The sequence below is a fragment of the Tasmannia lanceolata genome, unplaced genomic scaffold (assembly GCF_043159265.1).
Source record: "Tasmannia lanceolata isolate RefF3 unplaced genomic scaffold, GAP_Taslan_0.1 ptg000021l, whole genome shotgun sequence".
Lineage (NCBI taxonomy): Eukaryota > Viridiplantae > Streptophyta > Magnoliopsida > Canellales > Winteraceae > Tasmannia > Tasmannia lanceolata.
In genome coordinates this window covers 7,736,549-7,751,858 of record NW_027518698.1, presented here as the reverse complement: position 1 = coordinate 7,751,858, position 15,310 = coordinate 7,736,549, and the positions used below count along the sequence as shown (strand labels likewise).

General features: G+C 39.2%; 1 protein-coding gene across 3 annotated transcripts in view; it reads right to left on the bottom strand.

The window, feature by feature from the left end:
• Positions 1 to 5,115: 5,115 nt before the first annotated feature.
• The window catches only part of LOC143855527 (DNA binding protein), a 56,921-nt gene continuing 46,726 nt past the window's right edge, over positions 5,116 to 15,310 (bottom strand). For all 3 annotated transcript variants that reach the window (XM_077365675.1, XM_077365677.1, XM_077365676.1), the window contains one exon: positions 5,116 to 5,512. In XM_077365675.1, the coding sequence (XP_077221790.1) occupies positions 5,389 to 5,512 (124 nt within the window). In that variant the 3' untranslated portion in view covers positions 5,116 to 5,388. The remainder of the gene's footprint in view (positions 5,513 to 15,310) is intronic.

Sequence of the window (15,310 nt, the reverse complement as noted above, 5' to 3'; positions counted from 1 at the left end):
GAACAAAAATCGCATAGAATTTAAAAATTTTCTTTATTCTAGAGTCTAGATCAGTTAATTAAGTTAATCAAATATAAATAAATACCTCTTTGAAGAATAAATCAAGGAATCACGCTGCTTGATCTACTCCTCAAACGGTTGCGATCGTTCTAAACGCCGCAGACCCCGCAAATTGAACCGATGGATTCTTTTTCTTTGCTTAGACTATTGTGGATGTGAATACCTCTTATTCACCTATTTAAGCTCTGATCTAATCAGTACCTTTGTTGTAGAGAATAGAGAAATTGATTTGAAGCCTTTCTCTTTTAAATTATTTCAATTGGAAGAAAGAGATAGAGAGAAGAGAGAGAGAGAGAGAGGGAGAGAGAGAGAGAGAGAGATGGAAAACTATTTTCTAAAGGGGGGAAGCAAGGGAGAAAGAATTTTTGAATATTCCACACTTGAAATTTCGTTCTCCCCTCTCTTTTTATATAAAGTAGAGTTTTGGTTTGATAAATCCTTGTTTCTCTCTCCCAATTCCAATCCAATTGAGAAACCGACTTGAATTGAGACTCCTCGAGTCAATGGGACTCTCCCAAACCTCCAAGGCTATGTAGGGACACTAAAGATACATGAGAGAACGTATATGAAGGCCTCCTTCCAGCCCTTGTGGCCTTATCTCATAAGAGTTGGTGTTGCAAACAAATTGCTTGCTTTGTAAATCCTACAATTTAGCAATTCTTATCCAACAAGGAGTTTGAGTGCAACTCAAAGTCCTTGAGCAATTGGGACTCTTTTCCCTAGCTATCCAACTGATTTAGAAGTGTTGTGGGCCCCACAAACCTTATCCAAATGTGTAGTCCTATCCCAATTCCCAATTCCGTTCTAATTCCGCAACTTTTGCAAAACCGGTTTGGGAATAACTATCCTCATTTGGATTACACATTATTATGATAATTATTAATTAAATTAATAATACATAATAATGTATAATTAAATAATTAATTAATAAATTAATTACTAATTTAATCGATTAATAACTCACATCTAATGGGAGTTATTTTGGCTCCAATTTGTCTTCGAAAAATTCTCTTACTGTCTTTTATTAGTTTCCTAACAAAGACATGTATGTGTGTGTGTGTATATATATATATATATATATATATATATATATATATATATATATATATATATAATAATTAATATCCACATTAATCTAACGGATCATATCCGTCCGTGCAATTACATAAAATGTGGAACCCTGATCCATTTGGATGTTACCGGGTCATTCGAGTTGTGAGTGGGATCGTCGCAGGGATCCGACTGCAATCCTGCAAAATCCTATGGTGGGCCCCACTGTGATCTCGCTCTGTAGTTAAACTACACTCGCATTAGGTCAGTGGCCTCTATCGAGACGTAACCCTGAAGATGACCATTAGATCATCTTACCCCTAATCACATCATGTATGTGCAAGTCCTTTCTTCGTAACCACATCTACTGAGTTGAGTCATACGGGAGGTGGACACCATTTACCCCCTTGGCCCACTCTTGGTATACTATTTTGGTCAAGAGGTGTTCGGCCTCCAAATGCATTTGTAAAATCCTTTGAAAACAATTCAATGTTTCATAAAACTTTCCGATAAACGTTTTATCAAATCTGCCCGGCCAAGCTATTCAATAGGCCTACAGTTCTGACAAAATTGTAGATGTCAATCCCTAAATTTTAAGACGAAGAATCCCTTGTTGAGTATCACTATTGGTCTCGAGGGTTTGCTCTAGGATATAGCTCTATCCGAATGTGACTCTAAAAATAGAATCACTATAAGATAGACTAAGACCCTAGAACGGACCGGCAAACCAATAAGATCCCTCAAGTCTAAGGACTTGTGAAGGGTCCTGTTTTGAAGAAAAACTTTATACTTTTTTGTCCACAAGTTGTTCTTTATTTGATCCGGTTCGGTTACGCGATTCAATCGTCGCACCCACTCTTCTTGCTTAGAGTCCACTACCCAGATGACTGAGATAAGTCACCTCACGTCGCGTGCATGTAGGCAAGACTGGTGCTAATTGTATACAGAAAGAGATGTCCAGTCTCTTTCCCAACTAGAAACTATTAAGGCTTGCATAGAACCGAGAAACCAGATCTCCTTGCTCCCTTGGATCTGTGAATCCGTTGAGCTTGGCATTTCTACTATGCTACCTAAGGACGAACATGTGTCAATAAAATAAGCACATCACACACATTCATGAATGTAAATACTCATTCAAGTCTTGAAATAAATCTTTATTGATTAGAAAATGTCATTCTACTGGCTTTCCATAGCATATACTCTAACACATGAAAGCTTTGACTCTTTGTGAGCAACTCTTCATATTCCATAACTCTTTGATTAACCTATTAATGGTGAATCTTGGCTTTGAGTACTCTCATTAGTGATGACTCTTGTGATTAATTAGAGATTCATGTATAACTCTTGGTAGACTTTGAATCTACGAAGAGTCACCTAGAATTCTATGAATCCATAAATTATCACATTGAATGGGTATATCTCTTTAAGGAATCCCTTGGTTTTCCAATGAGACCTTTGGGTTGCTATTTGCACTCTATAAATAGAGCCCTCATTCTAGCATCCAAGGATATGGAAAAAAAGAGATTACTCTAGAGCCTCAAGAGTAATAGAAAGTGTTCGATAGAGAAGTTGCCTTATAGGATTATTGAGTGGTGCATTACAACAATCCATTCTCCTGCTATTTCTGGAGGTGGTTCGGTCGTGTGGTTCTTGCACTGGAGTTGGGCCGAATAACACTTTAAGGTGGGCGTTCGAGGACGTACGACAGTGTCTGAATTCATATTGTTTGTCATCCTCTATTCAAGTCAGTATAATTTTATAATTTTGCACTGTTTTTCTTGATAAGATCTATTGCTTTCAACCGCTTGCTCCAACACAAGTTTCCACTCCCGGGGAGAGTTCACCTATGCCTATGTTCAGTTTGGACCAACCAAGTAAGATTATCCATCGATGGTGTTGCCAAGCTTTGACAAACCGCTACCTTAAGAAAATACAAAATTCAGTTTGAGAAACTTATGAATTGAATGGAAGGTTTGAGAGAAGCATTTCTCACTAGCTGCTTCTTGTGTGGCATATGAGAGGATATTTGCTTGGACGTACAGATGTTTAAGCCCACATCACTGAAACAACGGTTGGCTTCGGGGCGGTTGCAAGGTGAGAATATATCAAAGGAAAGATGGAAAATATGCATGGAGCCCTCCTACTCTTCACTAGTGCTAGGCCTCCCAGAGACGAAGGCCACATTGCCGCCCATTAAAAGGTTGACCCTTACACAAAGCGAAAGAGAATTGCGATGAAGGTGCTATGACAATTGAGACGAGAAATATTGATTGGGCCACTGCTGCAAGGTACAAAAGGCTCTTCTTCATTGGATAAGATGAAGGTCAGAAGCACAACGGAGAGTGAAACAAACTAACACCAACCAAAGATCGTAGTGATCAATGCTGGAGATTCCCAATACACACCATGGTCCCTAGAAGCATGACAGACCATGCGAGTAGAAGGGGTTATCTGGTGCTCATATATTCAAGTAGTAGATATAAATTCCTAGACCCACGGGTGCTCATGTTTTCTCCCGACAGGGTTCTTTCTTATGGTGAGTGATGCTCTTGTTTTCTCCCCCGCAGGTTCCTTCTTATGGGGGGAGTGCTATGTAAATCTTCTCCCCATGCACTGCGTAGACGTTAGCAGTTAGCTAGAGTCCATTGGTTATATAAAATGTAAGGGATTACATTTTTTTCTTTTTTTTTTGGGCAGGTTGTAAGGGATTAGTTTTGTTGGAATAAACATAGAGATTAGACGTTAGTTATTGCGACATTTTAGAATCATCTATGCTCTATTTGGTTGCTTATTTTAGGGAGATTATCGGAAGATAATCTTCCGAAAATGTTCCCAACACATGTTTGGTTGCCATTTTGCACTTTGACCACCAGACAACTTCTAGATATCATTATGGCCTTTTTGCTTACTTGGCACCTACGTGGCGGTAATGTTTCCGCCTCTAATCTTCTCCCCATTTTTCACCAAAATGGTGTAATTTGTGTACGAGATTAGGAGAAGATTCTTGTTTTATTCTCTTTTCTCTCTTTCTCTCTCTCTTCCCGTTCTCTCTCTTCCACCCTCTATTTTTGTAACCACACCCTACATCTTCCGCCAATCCTCTTGTGCAACCAAACAAAACTACCACTCTTCCTCCTAATCTTCTCTCCATCTTCCATGCTTGTCTAATTCCCTTTGACTTCTTCTTCTCCTAATCTCCGAGCCAACGTCATGCAAACAAACAGAGCACTAATGAGTTAAACTTTGGTGTACGGTCCATCCATTGCGCAGCCAAACATTAATATGGGGAACTGATGCTTGCTCTGCCACTTTACTCTTCAACATTCTCAAATTTACACTTCAACATTCTCTCTCTCTCCAATGGATTGCAGGAAAACATTTATGACGTAAAATATTTTTATTAAAAAATAAAAAAAAAACTTTCCAAGATTTTTAGAGTGTAATGGCATGATTGTCATAAATTTAATGCCATGTTTGGCTGCCAGGAAATAGGAGATGTCTGGCTAAAAAGCAGGAAACAAAATCTAAGAAACCAGTCTCCTGTGATGATTAGAGGTTGCTAAAAATTGAGAAAAGGTTAATCCGATTTTGAGTAGAGTTTTTTGTTTCCTGATTTTTAGCCACATCTCATCACCAGATACGCTAGTTTCCTGGATTTTTAGCGACTTCACGCTCATTTCCGCTAGGAGACATCAATTTATCATGAGAAAAAAAATCACGGTAGCCAAACGTGCCTTGGAGGGATATTGTCATAAACTGAAGGTCACCGTCAGTAGAAATTGAATAGGGTTTGTTCGAATTATCTTTTTTCGTGTAAGAAAAATAGGAACTTTTACAAATATTTTTCCATTCCAAACTTTTCAAGGAAATTCCTGCAATCCAAACAGTGCCAGAAAAAATATGTATTTGGGGTTTGATATAACCACCCTCAAAATCAGGCCATTCCACCCATCTCCAATAGGTAAAAAGGAAAGTAAAAGCAAATCAAATCAAATAAAACCAGGCTGCACGGTTGAAAATGCCTAAATTTTTAAGAGTGCCAACACCAATTCCCCTGTAGAAATTATTTTTTTATAACATCTCCTTATGAACAGCAACAACAATATAAAGAGACGGAAAAGGAAAATTTTGGAGAAGGAAAAGCTATAAAATAAGAAACAAGACAAAAGAAGCTTGGGTGGGTGCGGGGGGCTGTTTCCTTTTGTTCAAACCTCACTCTGTAATGGTCACGTAAACCCATGGCCAATGTGGTGCCTCATCATCAAACACTCAAAAGCTTCATTCCATCCAAAACTTGAGGAAAGCAGCAATAAATGACTTGATTACAACCAAAACTGGATTGGTCTCTGTCTTAGCAGATTGCTCCGTTGACGATGCCTTTCCTGGCTTCCCCGACAAGCCACTGCCACCAAGAACATGCATGAAATAAAAAATCACATCATATACTACACAAATACTACAACAGAAGAACAAGTTTGAATACAATGTGTGATTCCCATATTGACATTGAAAATATGATTGATAGCCCAACTTTGGCATCATAGCCCAACTTTAAAGGTGCCCATAGTGGAGATTGACTTGTGTTGACTCTGGGCATGGGACGTTCTCATTTCATATCTTGGTATCTCAGCATGGCCAATTTCATCACTGAAGTTTGGGGCCTATGTAGCATCATCAGTCCCTCTCACTGGTAGAATAAGATCAAGATCTGATCAAAGGGGCCCAAAAGCATCCTTGGAGGTTTGACAAATTCTTTGATGAGGAAGCATCCTTGGAGGTTTGACAAATTCTTTGATGAGGTCGCCGATAGCTTCAGTTCTTTTGACAAATTCTTTGACAAAAGATTAACGGCGCTTCAATTCAAGCATGTGCGCAAATCCGCAAATGAGGTCGCCGATAGCTTGGCTAGGTTGGGGGTGTTCAAAGAGTCCTTGGTGTTATTTGACTCTTCTCCCGCGATTTCAGATGCTTTTTTAATTCTTGTTCCCCCTATGTTTCTTTCTTCCCTTGTTTCTCTTTTCCTACTTGCATCTTGACCATCTCTATCTCTTTTTAATGAAAATGGCGATTATTCAAAAAAAAAAGAAAAGATCAAGATCTGATCATTGGATTGTTTAGCATTAGATTAGATTAGGAAATTATGGTAGGTTAGGTAGTTACGCTGGATGTATTTTAGCCAACTATGGTGGTAGATTAGGTAATTATGTTTGAAGTTTGATTGAGATTATCTCTCTAACTCATTTTAATTGAGTGGAATTATGTTCCTAAATCTTATCTAATCCCTTTCCTTGTTTATCTGCACAAGTGCTCTATAAAAGCACCATTGAGGGTTTGATTGTAATTAATCTTTGTTTAGTGATAATCTCTTTCTTATCATGGAATCAGAGCATCGGACCAAACACTGATCACAACATCCGTGATCCCTTTCTCGGCGAATGGTCAATCTAGCCATCCACACGGCCACCATCAATTCTGACCAACGCTGCAAACACAACACTCTCCTTTTCTTCCTCGCAATTTTCCATCTCCTTCCTGGATCGGTCGAAATCCCATGATTACCACTTTTTATTTCTCTTTTCTACTTCCTCATTTTCAAACCATAACCTGTCTTTAATAGGGTATTGATCAACCTCAACCACGGCAATCCATCTCCTTGCATCCATCCCATGGATAATCTCAACATGCCCTACTTTGGATTCTCTCTCTCTCTCTCTCTCTCTCTCTCTCTCTCTCTCTCTCTCTCTCTCTCTCATTAAACTATAAAAAGTGTGACATTACAATCATAATGCTACTGTTTGGAATCTTTCATTTGCATGTTCTTCCACCATCAATGGTGATCGGTTCATTAAGGACGTTAGTTTATGGGTGATGTGTCATTGTTAGTGGGTAACTGAATTGCAAGTTTGCAATGAGGTTAGATGTTGTTTCAAGAAGTTCGCATGTGATAGGAGATGCGTGAGCAGTTAAGCAATAATGGATTTGCATTTGAAGTGGTTGCATGTGATATGGAATGTGTGAGCGTTGTTACGTATGCTAGTAGGAAAGTTGCTTTGTTTAACGGTTCTTTGTACCAATTGTCTACTTATGCATTTAGTTTTAATTGGAATGGAGGTAACTACTTTGTTTGTTGCAACTTTGTGAGAACTTTAGGAGGAACTGGTGTTGGCGTTTTTAGTGTGTAGCCCACATTGGTGAGACCCACTTCAGAGAAAATGTTGGCTTTCCCTATTCACTTTGTATTGTATTTACAAAGGGAGTCTTAGGGATAAATCCCAAGTGTTTTGAAACTCTAAAACACTTGAGTGTTTGAAGTGAGAAAACACAAATTCGTATGTACCGAAATCCATAAATATGGGTTGCGTTTGATGGGAACAACTCTCATACGTTATAGCTAAAGTTTCATCATAAAGAGGGTCCCTAGTCTGAGAGGAAAATTGTGCCTGCAATTCCGTCGATCGAGCCCTAAGGTCTTCTACAGATTAGTAGATCTCTCTTCTCTTGTTCGTAGCGCAACAGAGATCGTGTTCGTGGTTCGCCAAAGCTTGAGGGATTGATGATCTTCAACTCTAATCGCCATGGCAGGAGGTAAATTCCACATTAATTTCGGTTAAAAATAAAGTTAACAGTTGGTATCTTAGTTATAAATTCCGTTCCGGTCGCCGTTCCGTTTTGGCTACTGGAACGGAACGTTCCGGTGTTCCGGCCGTTTCGTTCAGCGTTCCGGTCGAAACTTTCCGTTCCGGTTGAAAAAAATAGTTAAAAATATGAAAAAAATCCTAAAAAATTAGAAATTGTTAGAAAAATATAAGAAACACTTAAATGAACTAAAAGACATATTTATTACTTAAAAACCAAAGTTTAATAACAAAAAGACGAAAAATGCCCTCCTAACAACTACAAAACGGTCACAAAATGAGGGCAAATGTGTAAAATACACTCCCCAACAGCCATAAATGAATTTATGTAATTTTTTGGATTTTATTTTTATTTTTTTTCGAATTTTTTTGGAAAAAGATGAAAAATGCCCTCCCAACAACTATAAAACGGTCATAAAATGAGGGCAAATCTGTAAAATACACTCCCTAACGGCCTTAATGGCATTTTTGTAATTTTTTTGAATTTTGAAAAGATTTTTTTTTGAATTTTTCCGCATTTCCGGCCGGAACAGTGAATTCCGGCCATTCCGGCCGGAATTCCGCCGGAAACCGGAATTCCGGCCGGAACGGAAAATATGCCCATTCCGTTCCGGAATCCGGTCCGTTCCGGCCGGAACCGAACGGAATTTATATCTATGGTTGGTATCAAAGCAGCCTTCGGGTTGTGGCGATTAATGAAGATAAGATCAATTCGTTTCGAACGAAAGATTCGAATCAATTTTATTCATCCGCCCTTCTTTATGGAATTCGATTTATTAAGAATTCGATGAATGGATGATATAAGATCGATTTGAATCATAAAAACAAAGATCCTGGGACAAATCAGAGATTTTCAGTGTGGTTACGGCAAAATCACTACTAAAATCAATTAAGAAATCAAGTTTTCAAGGGTTTTATCCACTGACCGAAATTCGGCCACCGGCGGCGTTCCAGCGATCCAACCATATGGATGGATAGCCGCTGACGACAGGAAGCCGACGCAACTAACGGTTTGTCAAGTGGAATTTTGTAGCTCCCACAGTCAACGTCTAAAGTTTGCCCACTTTTTGGGACGTAACTGGAATTACAAAAAAAGCCGTGGTTCAAATGTAGAAGACGTCACCCGCGTCGTGACGCCACTGTGACGCACATGAATTATTATTTTATTATCTTTTTCTCGGATTTACTTGGGGGAACATTTTCGGCCCTCTAATGAGATATTTAGGAAAAGTTATGAACTATACCCTACCGTTTTTCGGAGTTCCAGACGCAATGGTACTGATTTCAGAACAATCCAAGACATGTAGGTCGTTGTTTTTAATATTCCAACTTTAATTGGGCTTTAGTTTGGATCTAATGACATATTTTGTAAAAGTGTTGAACTGTACCCTACATTTTTTTGGCGTTCATGACGCAATGATAATGGTTTCGGAACAACCAGAGACCTATAGGTTTCTGTTTTCAAATTTCAACTTTTATTGGGCATTGGAAGTTGGGTTTAGGATTCGGGATTCTCTCCCAAACTTTCATGGAACGTGTCCAGCACCTTAGGGCATTGTTTTGCATTAGTTTTGGACTGATTGGATCAATGGTTTCTAGTTTCAAAATGCCCAAGTTGTGTGTTTTCGGTTTCACATGCAATTTGGAGGCTCTTGTAAATTAGTCTGGACTCACCATTAACTGGATCCGGTAAATCCAAAACTTGTGCAATGTAGTTAATAACTGCCCTAAAACCTTATGATCTGAATTTAAAGCATTATTATTTCAGTTTCAATTTATTGCATGTTCTTTTGCAATTCCTTTAGTTGTCTTTGATGTTTGGAATCAAGTAAAAATATCCGATAAAGTAAAACCATAGTAATATGACATAAAGACCAGTCATACACCCATAAATACCATTATAAAGAGGTATTCGATTAGTCTGGGAGGGGCCATAGCATCCTAATGGCTTTGAGGATGCCTATGACAACCGGTGCATTTATAGTGCCCATTGACACATAAAGTGCAACTATTCAGTTGCTTTGCTCTAATGGTATCTAAGATTACAATGGATTTATAATGCGTAGTCACTTGCCTGCAGGAAGGCGATTGTGTATTGTAAATCGATTGGAATTGTAAGATCAATGACGTTAGATGAAGGCTTTTATCCTAGGCCCACAAATATGGAGAAGTGATCAAATTCTAATTTAATTGATCGGTGTGATTACTAAGGGTAAATCTAATGCGTGCTGTAGCTTGACCCATAGGGGGTTACAATGATGCGATGCATTTACAACCGGAAATGTCAATATGTGTTGGCATTCTGGTATTATGGCTGAATTGGAATTTAGTACAAAGTAAGCATTTGTTTTTCTTTTATATTTTGCATCTAATAGATCAATATTTTATATTATGAATCTATTAGGATCCCTTCCCTTACTGGAGATAATTTTCTATGTGGAAGGATAGGGTTATGCTCATTTTAGGCTGGATGGACCTTAATCTTGCTCTCAGAGTGCGTGAACCACCCACTCATACAGGTGAGAGTACGCAAGATAAGAAGGACCTCCATAAAGAGTGGGAGAGATCGAATAGCTTAAGCTTATTGCTCAAAGCATCATGACATCTCTCCTTAAGACCACCAATGCCAGAGAGTTTATGGAAGCTGTTCAAGAAGAGTTTGTCAGTTCAGATAGGCATTGGCTGCTACCCTCATGAGCAAACTCATATCTTTGAAGCACACTACAGACAGAAGGGCGTAAGGGCAAATGCGCAACATTACTGTGCAATTGCAGGCCCTAAAAATCGAGATCTCTGAGTCATTCTTGGTGTTCTTTATCCTCAACTCCCTCCCTATGGAATATAGTCAATTTATATTGGCTACAATATTCATAAAGGTAAATGGTCTCTCAATAAACTTTTGACCATGTGCGTACATGAGGAAGGGACGTTGAGGCAAGAGATGCTAGAAACAACAAAAGATTGGCAGGAGTGTTCCTATAAAGAAGAAAGTAAGCAAACCGCCAGTTAACTAAACTGACGCTAAGGATACTCTAGTGAAGTGCTTCTTCTAGAAGAGAAGGGACATGTAAAGAAACTGTATTGAGTATATAAAAGTGACTCGGAAAGCGAGGCGATCTCATTTAGTTTGTATGAATCTAGTATGGTTTATGTTCACAATGACATGAGGTGGATTGACTTCGATTTTTCAATCTATGTTGCCAACACCTCACAAGGATTAGTTAGCCATCCAATACCGACTGAAAGTGAACGATTTATCTTAAGAAACAAGAAACGATCACGGGCGGAGGATATAAGGACTTACCAGCTTGAGCCATCTACATGATTTGTTTTAAATTTAGAAATGACCTTTTACATACCTTATTTGTTTTAGACTTTTGGACCATGATATGAACCTTAATTTCCATTCTTCTTCCCTTGATATAATTAAGGATTCTGTTATTAGTAATGGTACCTTGATTGATGGCCCACATCGTTTGAGCCTAAACATTTTTCCTCAAAATACCCTAACTGTGCAAGATTGTGTTGGCATTAAACATAGTCATGAGAATATGAAATCGTCAACATTGTGGCACAGGAGATAGGTTACACCTCCATAGAGTGCATTAAAAGAATATTGAATGATGGAGTCCTAAAAACTTTGATTTTACAGACATTGGGAATTGTGTAGACTGTATATGGAAATGCAATCAAACAAGTCCAAGAAGGGTGCCAAGAGGAATTCTAAAACGTTAGAAGTCATACACATTGATATTTATGGGCCTTCCAACTCCTTGTTTGAATGGTCTAAGGTGTTTTATCTTTTCTATCGATGATCTTACAAGTTACATGTATCTCTACCTTCACTTAAAAACAGTGAGGCATTGAGTGTCTTTAAGATATACAAAGCAAAAGTATGGAGACAATCTAGAAAGAGAGAAGATTGTAAGATTTGATAGAGGTGAATATTATGGCAAATATACTGAAATGAGATAAAGGTCATGTTCATTTGCAGGATTCTTTAAGGAAAAGGGCCTTATTGCTCAATATTCCATGCCGGGAACACCTCAACAAAATGGTGTGGTTGAAAAGAGGAATCATGTGCTAGTGGATATGCTTAGAAGTATGATTAGTCACTTGACCCTGCCATTAAATGTATGGAGTGAAGCCTTAAAGACAGCCATGTATGTTTTAAATAAGATTCCTAGTAAGGTAGTTCCTAAAACTCCATTTGAGTTACGGAAAGGTTGGAAACCCAGTTTAAAACACTTATGCTCTGTTTGGTTGCATGACGTTATCAAAGGGAATTAGACAAGCATGGAAGATGAGGAGAACATTAGGAGGAAGAGAAGTTTTGTTTGGTTGCGCGAGAAGATTAGCGGAAGATTTAGTGTTTCGTAACCAAAATAGAGGGTGGAAAAGAGAGAAAGAGAGAAGAGAATAAGACAAGAATCTTCTCCTAATCTCTCATACAAATTCCACCATTTAGGTAAAAATGGGGAGAAGATTAGAAGGCGAAACATTGTCATCACTTAGGCAAAAAGGCCATAATGATGTCTAGAAGTTGTGTGGTGGTCAAAGTGCAACATGGCAACCAAACATGTTTTGGGAAGATCTTCGGAAGATCATCTTCTGATGATCTCCCTAAAATAAGGAACCAAACAGGTCATTACAGATATGGGGTTGTCCAACTGAGGTTAAAGTATTCGACTCACATGAGAGGAAATTGGACTTAAAGACCGTTAATGGCTATTTTATAGGCTACGTTGAAGGGTCTAAAGGTTATAAGTTTTACTAACCTAACCATACTATTAAGTTTATTGAAGGAAGGAATGTTGTTTTCTTCAGAATGGTGACACCAGTGGAAGTGAACCAGGTCGAAACTTAGTCTTTGGGGAAGTGTAGACTCCGGTTATAAGATTTGCATCTTTATTTTTGAAATGGCAAAGTAAATTCATTAAAAGAGGGAAAGGGTCGAGATGGACCCCCCAAAGAATACAAGCTAGTACAATAGAACAAAGGAACAAAGATAACAAGAAAACCCTCAAGGAGATAAGAAATCAAACCACTCCAAGCCGAACCGACTAACACCATCCCTAGCCAAGGAGTCTGCCTAGCGGACCTCCTCAGATGACCCATCAATTGAATGCTATAAGTCAGCCCTACTCTTCTCATCCAAAGAAAAAAGAGGATAGGCATAGCTCGTCACTTTGCATGCCACGAAAGTATAAAGTAACCTTTTGTTCTTTCTATATCTTTTGATAGGCACTTCACAGTCATTTGTGCTCCCTTCGGGCTACTCACTCACTGAAGAGCCAAGAATAGGTGCTCTCGGAATCATCAATAGGATAGGAAGAGCAGGGCGAATTGTAGACCCAGGGCCCATATAAAGCCGCCAAGCCGGTACAACGGACCTTTTGAGTCAACTGGGACATCCTTGGTCAAGCAGCTATATGTCGGTCAACCATCGGCCCTATTTCTCTCATGAGATTTGGGAGTAGCGCCAGTAGCTCATCCTTGACGGCTAAATTCAATGCACAGATTTCCTTACCTGGATCACCGGTCGTTAAAACTGATTAAAAACAATAGAAGACCCTAAAATAAGATCATCTATCTCATCAAAGAGCGAAGAAAATCTCCAAGGAGGCACCACCAATCAACGAAACCAACGAATCACATTAAGTGAATCCCTTCCATAATAGTGCAATCCATAACACCTTTATCAACCCTTTTTATTCCTTGATATGCCACCTTAACCTCCGCCTCAAAAGCATCACAAATCCCTAATAGGCCAGAATAAGCCCAAATAACATCGCCACAAGCATCACGGCAAAGCCCTCCCATCCCAGCAGGGCCCGGATTCCCAAAACTCGATCCATCAAAATTTAATTTCAACATCCCAACAGGCGGCGCCTCCCATCTCTGAGTAATCTGAGGCCGAGCCTCCCCACTAAAACACACTTCCCTCCACCCCTCCCATAAGTCAAAAGCCAATACAAAACGGAATGCCGGAAGACATCTCGCCCAAGATATAGTGTGAGCAATAATCTTAATGTAGAGCCAATAAGGAGTTTTGGCCACCCCCTCAAAAACTCTAGAATTTCTCTCTTTCCAAATTACCCACCATGTAGCATGAAGGCAAATTTTCCACAACATTTTACCTTTCTTTTTCCACGGAATGAGGACCCAACTATGAATCAACTCTGGAATAGAAGATGGAAAGACCCAACAAATTCCAAACCTCTATAATATATAAACTCCATATCTCGCGAGCAATAGAGCAATGCATGAAGAGATGACCCACAGATTTACCATCTTCCAAGCATAAGGGGCAATGGTCAACAAGCCACATACCACGTTTCCGCAAGAAGTTAATCGTTTGAATCCGATCGTGACATACCTCCCAACCAAAGATACAAACTCTAGGAGGGCAATAAAATTTCCATACCTTTGCTGAAATAGAGGATACACCACTCGGCACCAAGAGAAAGTAGAAAGAATATAACAGAGAAAGAACGAGAGGATTACGAAGTCCATACTCTCTTATTTGACCCATTCCTTTTAATGTAGCACCCATCTAATAGCTTTAAGAAATTGAGATACCAAATCCAACTCTCTCAAAAAAAATTCTCCTAAAACTCGGTGTTCAAACTACGCCTCCCCCGGATCGAACAAAACAATCACATACAAAGGCCTCCTTCTCATAAGCTACAATATATAGATTCGGGAACAAATTCATAAGGGGCTCATCTGCACACCACACATCCCTCGAAAATTTAATCCAGTCCTCAGAATAAACCTTAAACCTAATATCCGAATTAAACACACGAGTCATTTTCAGGATATCGTGCCACACTGTCAAACCTTGTTTATTGAAAAGGTTATTTAATTCCCACTTCCCTGATTTGCATCCATATTTGCTCCCTATCACTCTAACCCACAGTTGAGATTGCTCCTCCCCAAACCTCCATAACCATTTTTCCAGCAGGGCATGATTAAACTCTTTCACTCTTCTAATTCCCCATACCTCCGTTCTTGATAGGAAGGCATACTCTCTTCCACTTCACCAAAGGAATACCCTTCTTGTCATCAGAGCCTCCCCATAAGAATCATCTTAGGATCAAGTGGTTGAAATTCATGACCTTCCACAGGATGTGGTTATGGAGGACGAACCAATAGATGGTTTGCCACCCCAAGAGAATGTTGTCATTGATAGTGCCAATCAGAATCCACACGAAGTGAAGGATGTGGTGGCACTAAGGAGATATTCAAGAATAGGAAGGCCAGTTATATCTTCATATTACATTGTGCATCTTCAAGAGGTTGACTAAGAGAGTGCGAATGATGGAGATCCTTTAACGTTTTCACAAGCTATGAGTGGTGAGGACTCTAATTTATGGCATGAGGCCATGAAGAATGAATTAGAGTCTATGGTCAGGAATCAAGTCTGGGATCTTATCGAATTGCTTAAAGGGACTAAAACCATTCGCTGGAAGTGGGTCTATAAGATTAAAAGAGACTCTGCCGACAATGATGAAAGATATAAAGGGAGACTTGTGGCTAAAGGATTCACTCAAAAGGAGGGT